The 20,488-nt window shown below is 27.9% G+C and overlaps 1 protein-coding gene across 5 annotated transcripts in view; it reads right to left on the bottom strand.

The window, feature by feature from the left end:
• LOC142323643 (trehalase-like) overlaps positions 1-20,488 on the bottom strand; it is a 431,330-nt gene that overhangs the window by 47,544 nt on the left and 363,298 nt on the right. For 2 of the 5 annotated variants that reach the window (XM_075363646.1, XM_075363647.1), the window contains 2 exons: positions 18,756-19,309; positions 14,960-15,225 (listed from right to left, as the gene is read on the bottom strand). In XM_075363646.1, coding sequence (XP_075219761.1) covers positions 14,960-15,225; positions 18,756-19,309 — 820 coding nt within the window. Of the gene's footprint in view, positions 1-10,079; positions 11,960-14,954; positions 15,226-18,755; positions 19,310-20,488 lie in introns of those variants that run through there. The other 3 variants (XR_012756144.1, XM_075363648.1, XM_075363649.1) reach the window with 3 other exon arrangements.

Genomic DNA, 20,488 nt, shown 5'->3' with positions numbered 1-20,488 from the left:
ATGACAATAAATAATAGTGCAATAAAATAATCATTACAACTAATAAAGTGTAGTAATATTAATTAAATCTTAAACAATACCACCAAGCACCTAAACATTGTAAAAACTAATTATTTTTTCAAAAAAATTAGTTGTAAAAAGATTATTTGTTCATAGAACTTACACCTGAACTTTAAATAATAATACTGTGCTCAAATAAATACCAATATTAAAAAAGTTCTGAGATGAACTCTATATATTATTAAATTTGAGATGTACATTATTTCATAATAATTGTACTTAAAAATATCACAAAAAATTCAAAAGAAGTTATTACAGACAGACATTTCACAATTTAATGTAATACAAATCATATTTGCAAAATTTATAAGAAATTATTTACTTTAATTTATGAATAAATTAACCATACTCATATATAAAAAAAAAGAAAGAGTATATATAAAAACACAGGGCATAGCTGATTTATACCCCTCAATAAAAAACTGCAAACAGTAAATATTAGAGAGACAGATATAATCCAAAATTTTAAATATAGAGAGAATTTTATTATATTTAAGACTAAGTTAATTACTACATATCCTACTGGCAATGGTGGTTCATTGGGTGACACTAACAAAGCCTGTTAATTAAACTGTCATAAACTGTTCGTAAAATAATTCATAAACTGTTAAGGTAGTTTTATTTGTGAACAGCAAAAAGGTATTTGCAATTAAAAGAACTTGTCTTATCTATTGTACTATTGCTGTTAATACAAGACTAGTGGTTAAAAGTGTTAAGACTAGCTATGACATAGTGGTCATACTATGGCGGTCACACGTGGTTATGCTATGTCTTTTGTCACTGAACTATGTCTTTTGGGACTGAATTATGGTTTTCATTATTTATCTACCTGTGAATAAATCCTGACTATTATTATTATTATTGACATTTATGATTATTTGTTTGTTATTGACATTTAATATTATTATTGATTATGACATTTATGATTATTTGTTTGTTATTGACATTTATGTTAATAAATAATAATTGAATATTATTGTTTACTGTTGCCGTTATTGTTATTATTCTAATTATTATTGTGGGATTTTTTTATTGTCTAATTATTATTCTATTATTGTGGTTGTTATTACAATACTTTTTTTTATTGTTTTATGATTGTTGTACTATTTTTATTGATTTTTCTAGCTTTACTTATGTTTTTAAACCAACAACTTGTAATTATATAAACATTCTCAATTGTCAATCTCTCAATATCCTGATTGAGTCGTGAATACGCAATACTGGTGTCAGAAGTGGGACATAAAGTTTTAACAGTTTTTATTTATTTATGATTTATGTTAGTTTACGGTTTATATTGGTCAAATTTTATTTTTATTTGTTGATACTAGTTGCTTATTGTTGATTTATTTGTTGTTGGTTGATTTATTCTTGTGTTCTTTATAATTTATGTATTGTTAAATTTTCAATAGCAGTAGTAGTTAGCTGTATACGTTGATACATTTTTTCTATTTATTTCATTTTATTCTTGGGCTTGTAATAGTAATTTTACTAGTAATAAGATGGATGCTACTAAGGAGGGCATTATTGCCCTGATAATACAAATAAATGAAGAAATGAATAGAATGTATGTCTCATATTATGGATAAATCCAGTAGTCTTTAGTGTACAGAATTTAGAAAAGATGTAGAAAGTGCTAAGTCTGATGTAGATATGTTTAAGATAGACTCCAATAAGTTAGAGTATAGGATAGGTTAGTTAAAGTGGAACAATTAGTTTATGTTAACTTAGAAACTAATGTAGATAACGTTGTAGATATTAGCCATAAGGACAAGGCATGGGCAATGGAAGTAGCTTGTAGCGCCGGGTAATCTTATGTTAACAGTTCACAGGACCAAGGACCAAGGTGCACTGGTAGGATGTTCTACTGCGGTGAAGCCACCCAAGTTCAACGAGAGTATATCTTAGGTTGTCTACAAGCGGCATCAATTCAAAATGGTTGGACAGCACCAGCACCAGAGAAGAACACATTCCTGATCACCACACTTCAAGGCCAGGCAGTGAAAGTTCTTCAGAGTGTACCATCCATGACTGGCTATGACAAAGTCATCATGGCACTAGAGGATCACTTCGGACAGCACAACTAGGCAGCTAGCTACAGGTGTGAGCTATGGGGACAATTCCAGAAGAATAACATTTGCCTTCATTATTAATAGCCAGCTCAACATGGATTAGTTGGGCTTTCACCTGGATACACCCAGGAGAAGGCAGCACACACTTTCATTGACAGGACACCAAGAAGCACCTTCTTCTGGGGTCGGTGAGGTCAGTCAACCTTTACTCAGGCTCTGCGACTGAAGGAATCCAGCGTGCTGTCTCGCAATACTGCTCATCTTCAAAGAATGGGAGTTGGCTCCAACAAGAAGTCAGTGGGCAACATCCAAACTTCTGTGAAGTTGAGAGTTACTGGAACAACTATAGCGAGAGATCAAAGATTGGCTGCTGCAGCATCAAACAACAAGGGTCGACCAGTCTGCTGGAATTGTGTGACAAACGAGGCCACAAAAAAGTAGCCTGCAAGAAGAGGTCTATTACCTCCATTCAAGTTTGGACCTACTAAGAAGACTGTAGTGGGAGGAGCTGATTGGAAAGGTGTAAGCCTGCAGTCTGGGTAGCTCCTAGAAGTTTGGAAGAGAAGGTGCTGAAAAGGAAGAAACAAACAACTCGCTGCATAGAACACTGTCAAGAAGATAAAGTCAAAGCAGGTGCAAGGTACGACCTCCGGGCAAATTTGCCTAGGTTTCGAGAAGGAGATCAAGTCAGGAAGACAACGCCAAGATCTCTGAAACACCAGACCATTTCGAGAGATCTTACACTGCATTGAACAATGACGTAGTATACAGGAATCAGCACAGTTCAAGAAAGAAGAAGATGAAGGTTCATCTGAATCGCCTGGCATCTTATCAGGGAGCTGTTCGGGATGAACAGCTTTAAGGAGGGGGCAGCATAACAAGACTGGTATAACAGACCTGAGTAATAGATTCCTACCAATTAAGAAGAAAGTAATAGAGAATATAATAATGAGAGGAATCCAGAAAGGGGCTAAAAGAAACTCTTTTAGTAAAGGTAATAAGGTCTGTTTAACAATCGTCTTTTGTAACACTGCCCACTGAGATACACCTAAACAAATGCTGTACTGTGAGAAGAGTTACTGGGCCAAAGTTTGGAATTTCATGGGAAAATGTGAAGGCTCGGTCAATCATTCTCACGTTTCAAGTTAGGTCCGGTGTGGCAGGTAAAGAGGATAGGAGTATAAATACTCTAGACCTGTTAAAAATCAGTTCTGCAAGGTGAGAGTCTGCAGATGTGAGTCTGCGATGTGAGTTCTGCGAATCAATTTGCGAGAGTATTCTGCGAGGAGGTCAGTGAAGGAGTGAATTTTGAGTGCAGGTTCGATGCAACTAAGGTAACGTCACAAGTAATGGTTAGGTAACTTACAGTAAGACTACAAGTGAAAGAGATAATGTACTAAATTTCATTCATAAACTGATATGGTAATTTTATTTGTGAACAGCAAAGGTATTTGCAGTAAAAGAACTTCATACTTGTCTTATTTATTGTACTATTGTTGTTAATACAAGAGTAGTGGTTAAAAGTGTTAAGACGCTGTCTTTTGTTAGTGAGCCTGAATTCTGGTTTTCATTATTTAACTACCTGTGGATAAGTCCTGACAATTACTTTAAATTCTGTTTTGTATGTAATCTCTGTTTATTATTATTACTGATATTTATGATTATTTGTTTGTTATTGTCATTATTGTGATTATTATTGTGGAATTTTTGTATTACTGTCTATTATTATTATTATTATGATTATTATTGTGGTTGTGATTACTATACTTTTTTAAATTATTTATTTCATGATTGTCGAACTATTATTATTACTATTGTCATTATTACTGATTTGTCTGGTTTTACTTATGTTTTTAAACCAATAAATTGTAATTATATAAACATTCTCATTTGTCAATATCTCAATATCCTGATCAAGCCACAAACACGCAACAATATTTTAATTCTATGTTTTTGTAATCTTTGTATTTTTAGACTATTTTTGTAACTATAAATGATTTACACTTATTTTTCAACCATTAAGCCAAGCAAATTCATGTAACTGATACACTTATCAGAAGATGAAGATCTACTTCAGTTATTATGCAACAGAAATCAAACCTTAACATTTTTGAATGTTGAATAAATAATGAATAGAAGCTTTCTTAATGCAAATACTTAATCAAAACTTTCCTAAACAATAACGTTTGAACTTTGCAAACAGACTTTCTTGTGTGTGCACTTTAATAACATAGATCTTATATATATATTTATACAGTGACAGCACTATATCTATTTAATTATATTCTTCACAATAACTAAACACAAACTTCTCTATATCTTCAAAGTAGTATGGATAATAAACGTAATTACTAACAATTAATAAATCTTATGGATTAATATAATCTCTTCAACCAAAGATTGTACCCGATGAAGACATCAAAGAAAAGGCAGGTATCACATCATAGCCAGTAGCATACTGGAGGTTGATGTCATTTTTATAAAAATAAAATAAATTATTACTAATGCCATAAAATGAAGTGTGCTTTCTTATCTATCATCTAAACTGATTGCACCCAAACTTTCTTTTTAATTTTTTTTTTTAATACACCTAATGAAGTTTAGAGAATGGCTAGTTAAAGTACAGTTGTTTTATCTCTAAAAGTTAGACTAAAGAAAAAAAGAAGAATAGCATTTTGGAGTTATGAAAAAATGTTTATTTCAGAGCAACAGCTCCAGTTAAACAACTACTAATATTTTTTACAAGTTATCAACTTATCATTTAAAAACGGAATTCAATGTATTAAAAAGGTAAAAAACTGGTTACATAATGCAAAAAGGGAAAAGATCATGGATTCATAGTTGACCTGAATTGTGACAAGGAATTGAGACTGGAGGCCAAAAGTAGGAGAGTAAAGAAAATACCTGCAAGAATAGAATATAGACTATTCAAAAACTAAACAAAATGTGCAGAAAGTAAATTATGAAGATTAAAAGTGTTTCCTTCACATATTTTTAAAAACTCAAATACTATAACAAATCTCTGCATTATCAAAGAAAAAGTAATCTACATTTTTATATATGAGAGTCTGCATCTTCCCTTTTTAACAAGGTATCATTAATACAAATAAACTTATTCTAATTACTGTATATTTTTTTATGTTTTACGTTAATCTGAGAGTTCATCTTAAAATGATTTGTGTTACATACTTGAAAGTAAATTAGGATTAATTTGTTCAGTTTATATTAAATTCAAGCAAATTGGATACTGAATGAAATGACTTGCATTTTATTTATTAAAATAGTATAACAAATTTTATGAATGCAAAAACATACTTAAATACATGTTATGGTGGAAAGCATTTCATAATAAACAGAATGCATTGTACCATTAAATAAAAATTTCACTAATAGCATCATACCCATAATTTAATTGTGAAATTATTACAGCTACTGAAGTAAAACAGCATTTTCTAGATCGCTTAAGATAAAATTAAAAATATTTAAATCTCATTTCAACATAATGTAAAAATTATTTTCATAATGTGCAAACCATTAAAGTAAAACATAATTATGTACTGTTTTTAATAAGAATTAATTATAATACAAACTCACAAGCCAGATTTTATGTTTATTTATTTATTTGTATTTTTTACGTACTTTAACCAAATGGTTGCAAGTAACCTGATGTGAGATATAAGTCACTCCCAAAAATAGAATGGTCATTCTCACAAATAACAAGACCTGTCTCCACCTGATTAAGAAATGTGAGAAGTGAAGTGATTTCTTATTGCCTTTTTCACAAAACTGAATACACTTTAGCGAACTACTATATGAAGCCCACTAATGTAAGTAATCTTTAGCCCTATGACACCTTCTTTCTCTACATCATAATAAATGACTCAACATCATTACTCTCAGTGAAAGAAAATATCTGACTAGTGTACTTCACATGATTTCCAAATGTCACAGCTATAACAAAGATATGACCAGATACGAGTATTGTAAAACAATAAACTAATTTGGGCCTTTCTGTAGAGAATGCCTTATATAAGACTTGAACAATCTGAATTACTGATTAATATGAAATTTCTAACAAATATTTGAGGAAAAATAAAAACAGAAACATAAAAATAACATCTTTGTGAGTACTATGCACCAAATTTAATTATTAAAAGCCAGTTTTTTGTCCCATGATATGAGTGAGGATAGCATATTTTTCTGAATCTAGTACTTTCCATAAATGCAATTCTGTACTACTTGGAACCAGTATTACAAGTTGTAATCTATAATTTAAATAGTTCAATAAAGCAGTTAAAAATGCATTAATAAGGTTAAAGTTTGAATACTCTAACTGAAAATAAAAATGGTACATTAAAAGAACTTCTGGTTAAAGTCAGAATTTCTTTTGTTTTGGAACAAATGTATCCCATGATGTCCAGACAATATGGTTCCTTATGCATAGTAATTGATTTTGATATGAATCTTTAAAAAAAATAAGCAAACAAAAATAAAACAGAGTTCTTTAAACTGACAAAAAACACTGAAATAATTTTTTTAAATATACAAAAGGTTTAAATAACAAACTATAAAAATAATTATACATCACTCTTAATGTCAAAACCAGTTGATTGATTGGTCAATAAATAACAAAATAAGTTAAAAATAGGGCTCATTCGTATATTACAGCTGTTATTATCAGTTATAATATCCAATTAAATTTAATTCTAATGGGCACTGACAGCAGAAAATTTTATATGTCATAAATGATTTCTACAAAACACACACAATCATTTTTAATTAAATATTGAATAATTTGTTGTTCACAATCAAGCCAAAAATTGAAAGCATGATTGAACCAAGTTTAACATATAATCTAACTTTCTCATTCATATCAAAATCCTCTTGACTAATTGCATGCAGCTCTAAAAAATCAATTTTTAGAAAACCTCTATTACACATAAAAATTTTTTAATTATAAAAAAAAATAATCATTTATAAAATCTTTTAAATTAAGAATCTGTATTAATATAAATAAAACCTAAATTCAGTGACTGTATCTTGCGCCTACAAATTTATCTATTAATTACTAATAATAATTTATAAATCATACAAAAACAATTTTTTAGATTTTAATCAAAAAACTTACATTTTTTCACTAAGAATTATCCTTAACCAAACAAATGTTAATTAGAACACTCTGCAACAAACTTAATGGATATTATATTTATGCATACATAAACAAAATTTTTTCAAAACCAAACACACAAATGATCAGGTAACAAAAGTTTTTACACATTTACCAGCTAACAAACCTTCAATGCCAAAAAAGTTATTTGTAAGCCACTGTACACTTTTATATCCTTTGGTGTTGTATAACAAAATAAATGAACTTCCTTTCGCTTTGCTTCTCCCTTTAATCTGAATTAAATAAAGTAATAAATTTACGTTAAGTCTGAAAGGCTTATATTTTAAACTGAATGTCCTTATTTGATTTCTAATTTATACTTGCACTATTTTTGTTAACAGTTTTTTTATTAGAAAAAAATAATTTTATATAAAAAAAATGTAACCATATAAGTTAGATTATAGATATTCCATGTAGATATCAGATTAATTCAGATAACTATATATATATATATATATATATATATGTGTGTGTGTATGTGTGTGTGTGTGTGTGTGTGCATGCATGTGTGTGTGCATGTGTGTGTGTGTGAAATTCTTGAAAACTGATAACAATATGAGTTTTTTCTTTCCATACGGTGGTCAGTTTTACAACCCATAATGTTATATTATTAAACTTTATTTTTATTACAGCAATTATATGTGTAATGTATTATTATTAGTATTATAATTACTTATTGTTTATATACTTGATCTAATAAACAGTAATAATTATTAATAAAAAATCTGTAGCACATAAAATATTGAAATTAATCTCAAAATTATTAACTAAAAAAAATTATTAACTTTGTCTTATAAAAAACAATGTCTTATTAAAAAAACACTATGTCTTATAAAACAATTATTAACTTTGTCTTACAAAAAACGTTATTATGCTTTCATTAATAGTTTATCTACCTGGATGATAAATTCCAGTTAACTCAAAGATTTATAAAAAAAATATTATAAATAAATGAAAATTATATGTCTTAAGGATGAATTGTCTCAAATTGCCTAATATGCACATATACTCAAACACTTAAAAGCAAAAATAACTAAAAGCAGTAAAATTTGTTATTTAATCAAATGCTAGACGGATATATTGACATAACTTCTCTCTACTGTAACATGGATGAGTAAATATCATGTGATATGTGGAGAAGGAACAACATGGACAATTATCAATCTTATCCTTTGTATGTTATCTGCAGCAAAATGGCCTCAGCAACAGGAATTAGAGTGTTGTCCTAACCATTTGCAAATCCAGTTTGTGATTAATAACAGTAGCATGAATACTAAGGATGATGGAAAACTACAATGATCAAGTGAAGAGCTCACAATCTTTCTGTGGGTCGATCGTCCCTTCCCTCCGCCATTTCTTTTCTTGGCCTTGATTCCCTCTTCTCTGGATAGATCCTATGGGAATTAAGTCAGCCATCACTCTAGCTCATTTTACAAGACCTAAATGGTAGTAACTGTTTCATTATAGTAACTTTGTAGTTTACAGTAACTCTGTTGGTGAGAGTTGCACAAAAAAACCAAACTACATGCTAAGAATCCTATCACGTAATGCCAGAAATCCTACTTCTCCTATAATCTATCTGTTTAATGGCTATAATAATCAATTTTGACTATACCTAAGAAAGTAACAGACCTTTTACTCTCCTGAATGTTCTAGAAGTAGCAGATGACTCATATAACTAATAAGTTGTACGTAAATTATGAAACAGATTAATTTTTATTGAAAGCTAGTTTGTAAGCCAATTATTCTTCAGTTAATTCATTAAAAATTAAGAGAAAATATCTTGGTTCAATCCATTTTAAAAGAATCTATACATAAAAAGAAGCTGTATCGCAGATTAATTTATTGTCAAATTAATGATTTGAGTGACACAAAAGATCAGCTCATGTTAGTGAAAATTAAATAAACTAGAACTGAAACTTTAACGTTTTAATTACAGGCAAGAAGTAAACACAGAGGATGAAAGGATGGGCTAAATACATCAAGTGGTAGGACTAATCTTATGTTAGCAGTTTCATATAAACCAATAATTTTTCCAAACTCATTTACTTGTGCATTGTTGTTGCTATTTTAAATAATTCTTTAAAGAAAAAAATTAATAAAACTGATAAATAAAAATAATCCTTTTGATTTAGAAAATTATATATTATAATATTGTAACCAATTCCTGCCAGTATATATAGAATAGTTCTTTCAGCGTAATTAATACAATTACTCATAATTTATTTGGCCTACTTAAAAATATGTCAACAAATAAAGTAATTTAACTAAAATTTTATACACATTTTGGGTCAAATACCATCATTACTATAAATTGTTACTCCTTATCAAATTTTATTACCATTATAACTACTATTTACAGCAAAACATAAATATACCTTCAATGTACAAGTCAGAGTACCATTTCCTGAAAAACAAAACTTAAAACTATTAACCAGTAATAATATTTAAATATATATATATATATATTATTTCATTTACTTGATAATAATTTCTAAGTGAAATATGAGCTGTTAAAACATTGAAAATTATGAATAAAATGTAGCCCCATAATGAAATCTGGAAGTTATCAATGTTTTAATTAATTCATAATCTGCCACACAAAAATTATTTAAAAAAATTATGTATAATATTAATATTTATTAAAATTTTAATATATTAGGTATATGTTTAATAACGATACAAATGAAACTTACTCACTTTTACTTATATAATGGATTGGAAAAATAAACAAACTGTATTGTTTATTGAACACAAATCAAAAAGAAATAAAATTTTCACGATTATTTTTTCATCTAAAATATTTAATCCTAATAACAAAAATTATACAAAATCTAAACACAATCATACAGAATAATAAAACATACATAAAATTAATAAATTTAATTTACATACATAAATTTTTGTTAATTTACAAAAAAAAACTTTACAAAATTTTATATATATATATATTATATATTTTTGTCCATACATTTATATATAAGCTATAAAAAAATAATTTATATTGTGACAAATCACATATAGTGCTTAAAACATTTGTACATTATATCTAGAAAGCATAAATTTAAAAGATAGGAACAAAATAATTTAGCAATAACTACTTATCTAGCACTTAGGAACTAACTACATCTAAAAAAGAAACAGAAAATTAATTCATTACTTTGTCACATTTATTTTTCCATTATTTAATAAATAATTATTCACAGTTCAATAAAGATAAAAACAAGATCTGCCAGATCATTAGAAATTACAAGCAATAGATTTATAATTTATTTTTATTGGTTAAATAAACATTTCAGAGTCAAATTTCTTGACTTATCAAGCAAGATAAGCAGCCACAGCAGTGCAGAGAAGAAGTATGCAGTCAATTTTGAAGAAATCCCCTTTTGCGCCCATGCACAGGAAATGCAATCGGTAGAAACTATAGAAGTGGAAAAATACAACATGTTTTTCAATTTATCATGTCTTAAACTACTTTTTATTTAAAAAAACTATACTTTTTTAAATATACCTTTTTTATCATAGATAAAACAAACCAATCTTTTTTTAAAAAAAATTAAAATGGTTATATTCTTTTAAAGAGCATTAACAAGCAAAAATAAAATGATTATAAACTAAAGAAAAAGAATTGTTATTTTTACGTGACAAATTATTACAAAAATAATTATGTAAGCACAAATCATTTACCAATCAAATATTAGTTAAAAGAGCCATTATATTCATAATTTAACAATGATGGAAAATGTTACATTATTATTTTTGCATATATGTTAGCAAATATAAATGCAATAGATGTGAATGTTAAAAATATATACGTATGTATAGAAAAATGAACTATTAGCCATTATAATTTTAACTGGATAATGAAAAAGATATTTCGACTAAATACTACAATAAATGTAAGTAATAAAAAAAGCCATGCAAAAATAAATTACTACTGAAAAGTAATAAACTAGTTTAACTTTAAAAGAAAAGAAGCATTTGTTAATTATTAATTAATGAGTATTAAAAACAAATATATAAGATATGATGCAGAGTAGAGTAATATTTTATAAGCAAGTTTTTTTAAAGAGAAACGAAGAGAAAATGGTGTAAGGAACAGAAGAAAGTACTGTCTTAACAAAACGTTTATAAAGTTTGTCATCTACCAAATATTTTTGGCTCTGAATGAAGGAACTGTGAACTATTTTGTATCAAATAAAACATCGCTTTAAAAATACATATAATATACTACATTTGTCAAATATTTTCATTAAGCCTACCTAGCATCCTAATGCAAGAACAATCATACTACAAATAAAATGGACACACAAAAATCCAAAATTATATGGACATAAATGTATGAAAACAGTGAAAAAAAAAAGTAATACCACACACCATGCATGCACGTGCATACATAAATAAAATGCATACACATGCACATTATCACAACACATTCACTCAGATGTACACAGTACACAAACACATATACATTCAAAAATAGAAAACACATTCATACAAACACAGTTCAATTGTTCTACTTAAACATAATATTCAATGGATAGGAGAGCCGAATGAAGACTTCCTACAACCTCTGACCTGCAGTTTAATGGATCGCCAGCGATCTTAGGCTGTTCCAACTTACCAATACTTTAACTGACACTTCAACAAAATGTAAAGTTATCTGTAACAAAATAAAAAATAAAAAAAGATTTTGTTATGCACAAAAAATAACAATATATTTATAATTTTTAAAAACAAATGCTAGAATAGGCTGTCCTTATAGGTATAAGGTCCTTATAGGCTATTTAAATGATGGCTAAAACAACAAACAACCTGGATCAAAGGTACTCCCTTAGTAGGTTGATCACTATTTCCTGAAACTGTTCTTTCTTGACTAGGTATAATGGAAACTGCATGAGATACCTTGTCTGCATTTGTGGTACCAATCTGGCAGCTTCTATAATACTACTAAAATTAGAATGGCACCTATAATTGGAATAATCATATCAAAATGTCCAATTTCCATGGTAAAATAAATAATCAGACTGTGGACAGACTCTTTAAATCTGTAAACAATGATCGTAGTTACAAATGCTATTGCCAAAATAATTGTTCTCATATGAAAAAGTTACTATGGACATGTTGTCAAAGATTTAATTAATTATCAATGAGGAAGTGCATTTTTAATAAGACTTAAGGGGAATTGACAACTCCCAGTGAGACTGTCTAGAGATTCTGCTTCTTATTCAGGAGTTGTATAGAAAGTGAAAGTAGTATTTTAGCTATATACTGAATAAAACTAGCAGCTCATTCTATCTACAATTTCAAACTTCATCTAACTTCTTACATGAGCTTCATGTCCCAGATGTACTGGTATTGTTAAGATAAATATTATAAAATAATAAGTTCTCTGATTACTGTTTTAATAGTAATAGAAAATATATTTAACACAGCAGTCTACAATATCAATTTACGTAACTAAAGATTAATTTTAATATTTCATTTATATTTTTGCATAAGCTGCAAATCGCTGGCTTTCAAGAAAAACTTTAAATTATTTTTTCATAACCCAATCTACAAACCTCTTTCTTATAAATCTTATCTATCAAAATACCGACAGTACCGGGAATTTATTTAAAATTTAAATACTTAGTAATACCAGTATTAACAAAATTTTCAAAACTAAAATCAAAATCGACAGAGTTCTAGAACATAATCCACTAAATAAAATGTAAATAATTTCTTGCAAAAATATTTTTCCATCTGAAAGACAACCCACTTCAAAAACAAATGAATAATTCATAGTCATTAAGTTAAAACATTTCCTTATTCATTAACAGTAATAAATAACAATCTATTCTTATCTAAGTTTCAGACAAATGGTGATATAAAAGTACAGTCAATCCCTTTTAGTATGGAAATTAAACATACAGAAAATAAAACTTCAGGTATAATGACATTAATCATTAATTTAAAAGTACAATGGTGGTGAAATCAATGTGGTATGTAAATTTGTTAACAAACAATAAAATTTTCAATCCTAATTATTAATATTAGGGAAATCTTATCAGTTAACGATAAACTAATCTTAATAAATAACATTTAGATACACTTATAAGATGTAATAAGTATTTAATTAATGCGTATAACACCAAATACTGAAAATATACTTCTTCATTTGATAAGAAGTATTAACCTATTTAGTAATACAAAAACAAACAAAATCTTTGACCTCATAAGTTTGTTGTAAAAAAGAAAAAATAATGCATTTTCATACAATCTATAGAGTAAATCTATAAGGTAACTGAAACTGTTGTGAACTGTGAAATAAATCTTTTTTATTTTTATGTGTATTATTTTTTAGTTAAATTTAGTATAGAAATTGAGTGTGGTACTTATTCACAATATTACTGGTGTGAAATTTTACAAATTATGAATTAGTTAAAATACTTCATTAACCATCATTTTTCAAATCATATACAAAAATGTTATTGCACACAATCATCAACATCCTTGAAATGATTGATTTACACTTTTTTTTTAGGCAAATGAACAACATATTAAATAATATTACATAATTTTTGTACTGTACTTAAAAACAGTAAAATTCACTCAAATATTATAATCATTTCCTTATTTTTGAGAATATACCTGTGACTATTTTTATTTATTTGTATATGTAATAAACACACACACACACACACACATATATATATATATAAATTTGTTAAAATACTGTATTTGAAATGGATTGTGAAACAAACTGTTAATGTCTGGAAGAAAAGTGTGGAAAGGTGACTGAAAAGTATAGTGAAAAATAGTGGTCAAAGACAGATTACAAAATAGAGTAAAAGGATTTCTCTTTTAATGAGAAACAATATGTATGTAAAGTTCTTGACCACAATATTTTACTAGTATTTACACTTATATTACAAATTTTTTTTAAGCACTCAAATCAAAAAATAAAGTTAAAAGTTTGAGTATTGTAACTGTAAATAAAAATTAAACCATTAAAAGGTAGATCCTAGTAAATCTGGATTTTTGCTGATTCTAGAGTGTAGTGTGTCCTGCCAAGTTTGCATTGATAGGTTTCAGGTGTATATATATATTTCCCCATGCAATAATTTCTGAAAGGAATCGTTGAACAGTTCATTCAGATAAGAGAAACACTTTTCATATTACTATACTGCATAGTACTTTGTAAAATAAAAAACAGATCAAAAACATGTTCCAGCCTGTGTGGGAAATCGATCCAATAACAAGAGTTTTAGGTAGAAAGGGACTGTCTTTTTTCGATTCTAAGCCATTTTGTATATCGTTGAATTTTTAACATAACCACATTTTCGGTCAGTTCCAATTATCTTATTGTGATTATTGACAAGTCTGTTATATTTCTTTTATAGTGTGGGTTTGATTCACTGATTTTGTTGTACAATTACAGAAAACCCACAATCAGCTTGGGTCCAAGTTCTCTGCATTCTCAAAATGAGAGCCTCTATGTGAATATGGGGATAATCTGCAGGGTATATCATAAAATTCTTTGTATAAATAAATTAACTCTTTGGAGTAGAAGTCACTCATTAAAATAAATTACATTTAAACAAATGAATAGGGACATAATTAGAATATTTAATTGAACATAAAGACTGAAATATATGTACTGATGTAATACATACCTCACCCTATGCATCCTGCAGCAAAGGTAGCGATGAGAGCTAAAAGACCTGTGAGGACTTGTGCGACAGTTGAAAGGGAAGCTTGCTGGATAGCCATACCAGTTGCACTAGCACCAGTCTGAGCTGGTAAAGATGTAAAATGGTCTTCAACAGTTAATCTGTCTCCATATTTATCTAACAACTCCATACAGATTCCATTTGTCCAACCAAACCCTAACTGAAGTTCATATTCTCCACCCCCACCATGTCCACCAACTACAGTTGCATCATACTAAAATTAAAAAAAAATCACAAATTAATATCATCAATTTTATATGTATTTTTAAAAAGATGTTTATTATTTTTAATTCATTAACACTGAAATAATCTTGTTGTGTGAAAATAATTCCTTTTTATTAAAAACTATCAACAACCTAAAAATGTAGAAGTAAAAATCTGTATTTAAAAAAATTTAATAGATAAAATAAAACTAAATTTCAGATTAAATAAATTTACAACTATTCTGAAAATGTTAATTTTGTTAGTAAGAAAGAAAAAGAAATTCATTTATTGGCATTAAACTGTTTATCTCTTAAGATCTAATCAGAAGTTATTAATTAGTTTTAACTGACACTATCTAAGACCCAACATCTCTTACATACACGTGAATTTTCATAGAGGGAAAGAGAGAGTGAGAGAAAGGAGACACATACACAAAACAGTTTTATTCCTTTTTTAAACATATATTTTTAAAAAAATATGATTCTAACTGATTTATTTTGAATTGTATTTAAAAAACCCATAAAAAAACCAAGATCCTAAATTCGATCTGCATATTCTCTTTATTGTGTATTTATTACTAGAAGCCTTCTACATATACTGAGTAAAACATTTTGGATAGGTGGTTCATAACAGCCATAAGTGTAACTATATGGACTGGGTTTCACTTATGCAAAAAAATTAGACGTAAACATGATTAACTAAGCGCTTTTCTATTAACTTAAAGTATAAATGAACTTTATATACTCTTATTATTTGTCACTTGATAAACAGTTGTCAACAGTTAATCTATCTAAAAAAAAGCAAAAAAGTGGCACCAATGCGCACAAACCTTTCTGAAACCTAAATGATCATGAACAATCCTACCAATAACAGCTCTTCAAACGCCACGAAAAAGAAGGGCCAGGTCAGAAATTGTTAAGTAACGATCTTTTCTGATTTTATCACTGACGTATTTCAGTAAGTCCTCAATGATTATCGAAGGCCTCCCCAAACGTTCTTCATCATGCACATTAATTCTGTTATTTCTAAACCTTTCACACCATTGAAAGGTGGTGAAAGGTTGATTAAAAGACAAGAAAAGTTGAAAAGGTGATTGCAAGGTTATTTCTATTTATTCCATTTGATTACCGGGATCTTTAAAGTAAAAAAAACCTCATGAGTAGTATTCAATTTTAAACTTGAATTTTAATTATATGATTATATTTAATTATTTTACCTTTAAATCGATTATTTAATAAAAAAAAATTATTATTATTATTATGAACCATCTATCTTCTAGTCAAGAAGAAGAAAACTGCCATGTTTAACTGAGTAACTAGAATGGAACCAAAATAATTTTTTCTTGTAGAAAATATAACTGAATTCAGATCCATTAAATACATATTTATTTTTGGGAGAAGATAAACCTGGAAGTTCTGAGGAACTTGCATGAGGATTATTACATTCTATGTAAAACAATGACCTTATAAATATGAGAAAGACAAGGAATGAAAAAATGTTGTCTGCATTTTGAATCTGAAATTTACAGAACAAAGAGATTACCAAATCTACCAACAAAGAGACTACAATAAGTTACTGCAGTTTTTCCATCATTAATTGAAGTAAAAGATTGAAATATAATCCTAGTACTTCTGATATTTAGATTTTACATTTTACTTTTTTTTTAAATTAGTGCAATGTGATCATTACATTTTTGTAATTTTGATGGTAGTTTTATTAAAATGATTGTTTTATTAATAAATTTTGTAATTTATTCTACATATGAGGGATATCTCTAAAGTAAAGACCGTTGGGAAATTTTTCTCCTTAAGGTTGACGAACCTATGTTATTCATGGCCACACTAGTAATGTACACACTGCATTGTTGTCTGTAGGTTGTCGCGCTATAGTATCTTTGATTATCTGTAAGTTATTACATTATAACATGAATAGGAAAATTGATGTTGCCGCCGACTGTTAAATACTTGGAGTCATACATTTTTTAAACCATCAAAAAGTTAAGTCGGCTGAAATTCACAGGCAGCTGGTTACTGTGTATGGTGGTAATGTAATGAATGAAAGAAAAGTCCAAAAATGGCATGAAAGGTTTAGAAATAACAGAATTAATGTGCATGATGAAGAACGTTCGAGGAGGCCCTCGATAATCATTGAGGACTTACTGAAATACGTCAATGATGAAATCAGAAAAGTGTGTGAATAGGAGAGGGAGTAATTTGAAGGGGACAAGGACCAATAATATGTAAAATTAATAATAAAATTTGGTTACTTTCTGAACAGATCTCATATATCTTAAGAACATATTTATTAGAAAATAAGTCATCAGAACAGGCATACGATTTAGTTTAAAAAAAACTAATTTGATAAAATTCACTATTTACAAATGTGTCTTCTATTACTTAGCTACATATCAGTAATCTTATATAAAGATAACATAATTACAAAAGCAAAATAAACATGAGCAATTTTCACAAATATTTACACAGATTAGTAAATAATATAATTTTAAAATCTGATTATTTGTAGTACTTAATTTAAACATCATGCTGTGTAAGTAGTTTAGCAAAAATTATGAAAAACATTTTAACTGTCAAATGCAATACTGATAAACAACTGTTTAATAATAAAAATACTAATGTAAAAGAAAATATGTTGTATTATTCAGTCTACTTTAACATAAACCTTTATCTGTGAAAAATTAAATAATTCTTTCATAAAATTACTTAATACTGGTCACTGATATACACAGAATATGAAGTTGGTGAGGCTAAGTTTGATGTAATACTGATTGATTATAAATATCTTAAGGAACTGGTAAAAAAATGAAATATTTATCGTTATTAAATTAACCATATAATAAATAATACTTTTAAAATATTTGTAAACTATCAACTGAACATTTAAATATTTTTAATTTAATATGTATATAAAAAATATGACACTGAAAATCATAAGAAATTTAAAAAGTTTCTAAGCAAATTTTGCATCTTATTGATGCAAGATAATATATATTTTAATAATAATATTGGACAACATATATAGTTAAGGAGATAGTAGTAATATAAATTAATATATATATCTAATGTTTTGGTCTGTGATGGTCAACAGTGGAAATTTTAAAAAAAATACTTATTTCTAATGAAAATAATATAAATATAAATTTTTAAGAGAGGAAAAATTGGCTAATATACAAAATAAAGAAGAAAATTATCTGTGAAATCTGTTTATAGCTGCATATTACTTGGAAGCTCATCATCATAAATGATGTTCAGATATTTTTCAACGAACACACAAAAGAATCCGCAATCGAATGGTAGACTAAAATTATAGATTCATCAACTAGATTAAATTCATAGACTAGTTATAAATTATCTCTGCTTACAGTCAGTCATATTTTATAAACAAAGTAAAGATATGCAAAAATTAAAAGCATGGATTCAATATGTGATCAGTTAATAAAATAAAAATTATTAATATTATTAAACTAGAGAGTTTATAGTTCATTAAAACTGATGTGAAATGCAAAAAATTACAAAATCTTACCTTTTCATACATAGCATTAGTCTCATTAAATGCTTTATAATTTGATCGAATCCATCTGACAGCAATTTCATAGGCAAGATCTTGCGCCCAATTATCACCAGTCAAATCTAGCCCCATAATCATTATATACTGAAGAGGTGGCCAAGCATTTGGATAATCCCACTGTTCACCAGAATGTTCCAAAGTTGTAGGTATTCCACCAAGATTAACCATTATCTGTGATTTTTCTAAATATTTCATTACTTTTGAAACATAATGATCCTTCTTATTTACATCATAACAGTTGGTCCAAAATGGAGCAATATTTGATGGATAAAAATAATCTCTTTTTACTTCATTATGTACATCATAATCTAACCAAGCACCAATTTCTTCATGCCATAAAACTTTAGTCACTGCTTCTAACCAATCTTCTGCAATTTTTAAATACATGGAATGTTTGTCTCCCATGTCTAATTCTTTATAGAATTCTGCTAACAGATTTGCATTCCAGTAAATAATAGAATTTAAGTCAACTGGTATAATTGATCTTGTTCTCAAATTTGTTAAGTTGCCTGAAACAAAAAGTAAACAGTTCACATTATAGATAGTACTTAATGATAATTGCATTTATAGTGTACACAATTAAAGGTTTAACCACTGAATAATAGCTGTTTTATTTTTTTTTTAAATACCAAAGTAATTATTCTTTTAACATAATTATTAAGCCTGCTATAACAATGTATACTTGTGTAACAGAATAGTTATATGAACGTAGTGGTTCTATGTTTAGAAAATACCTCTATGAAGAATATTAGTCATCATTTTCAGAAATGAGTGACTTTAGATGCGTTTTGGGCCTAGAAAATTTAGAAAATTTTCTAATTAATTTTGGGCTTATAAAACTTTACTTAGAAAATACTAGTTTCTAACTAACTTGTATGTGTACTGGATTTATTTTTATCCAGTACAAACAAATGCAAGGAATAATCAATTTATTATACAAATCTTTAAAACTTTGCCAACATAAATGTTACAGATGTATTTTAATCAATCCATGTACATTGTTTCCGAATTTTATATACTTAAAGGTTATTTAAGGAGATACCCGAAAATATTATGTCATAATTTAATAGGGAATATATATAAACTGAAATACTGTCAATAAATTTTTTGGGCTCATGAACTGTGATAAAAATTGAGTGAAATAATTACAGATATTTTTATTTTAGATGGGATTAGGATGTCTGACCCATTAGGCAATTTGATCAGACACGAAACACAGCCCCCATGTCAGTCCAAGAACGCCCTCCCCTGCCAAACCACATTAAAAATGAATTGTTTTTACAGGTTCTGCACCCTCAGAATTGACTTAGCAGGGTCAAATCTATATACAGAAAATAAAGAATTAGTAACAAGAAGTTAAGGATAAAAAAAAGGAATGTACAATGGAAAAGGATTATCTGTTCTTGAAAAAAATGAATAAAAGGCAAACAATCCCCACCTCTGAGGAAGGATTCTTTGCAGCATCCAAGATTGATTTTCCACTAGAATTAAAGAGTAATCCAATAGCAGGTACAAGATTTCTTAAGGTACAACACTGCTTGTCCTTCCATCAGAGTAATGATGAATTAAGCCTTTTATTTATTTCTTTGTTGCTCGTGTTACATAACATACATTGTTTCCATAACATGCCTTTATCTATCACAATGATAAAGAAGCTAGTAGTAGAAATGCAGTCTAAATTTTCTGAT

Source organism: Lycorma delicatula, chromosome 4, assembly GCF_047948215.1.
Source record: "Lycorma delicatula isolate Av1 chromosome 4, ASM4794821v1, whole genome shotgun sequence".
NCBI classification, from domain to species: domain Eukaryota; kingdom Metazoa; phylum Arthropoda; class Insecta; order Hemiptera; family Fulgoridae; genus Lycorma; species Lycorma delicatula.
Note: the sequence above shows the minus strand (reverse complement) of the source record. Positions and strands in the feature narration are given on the sequence as shown.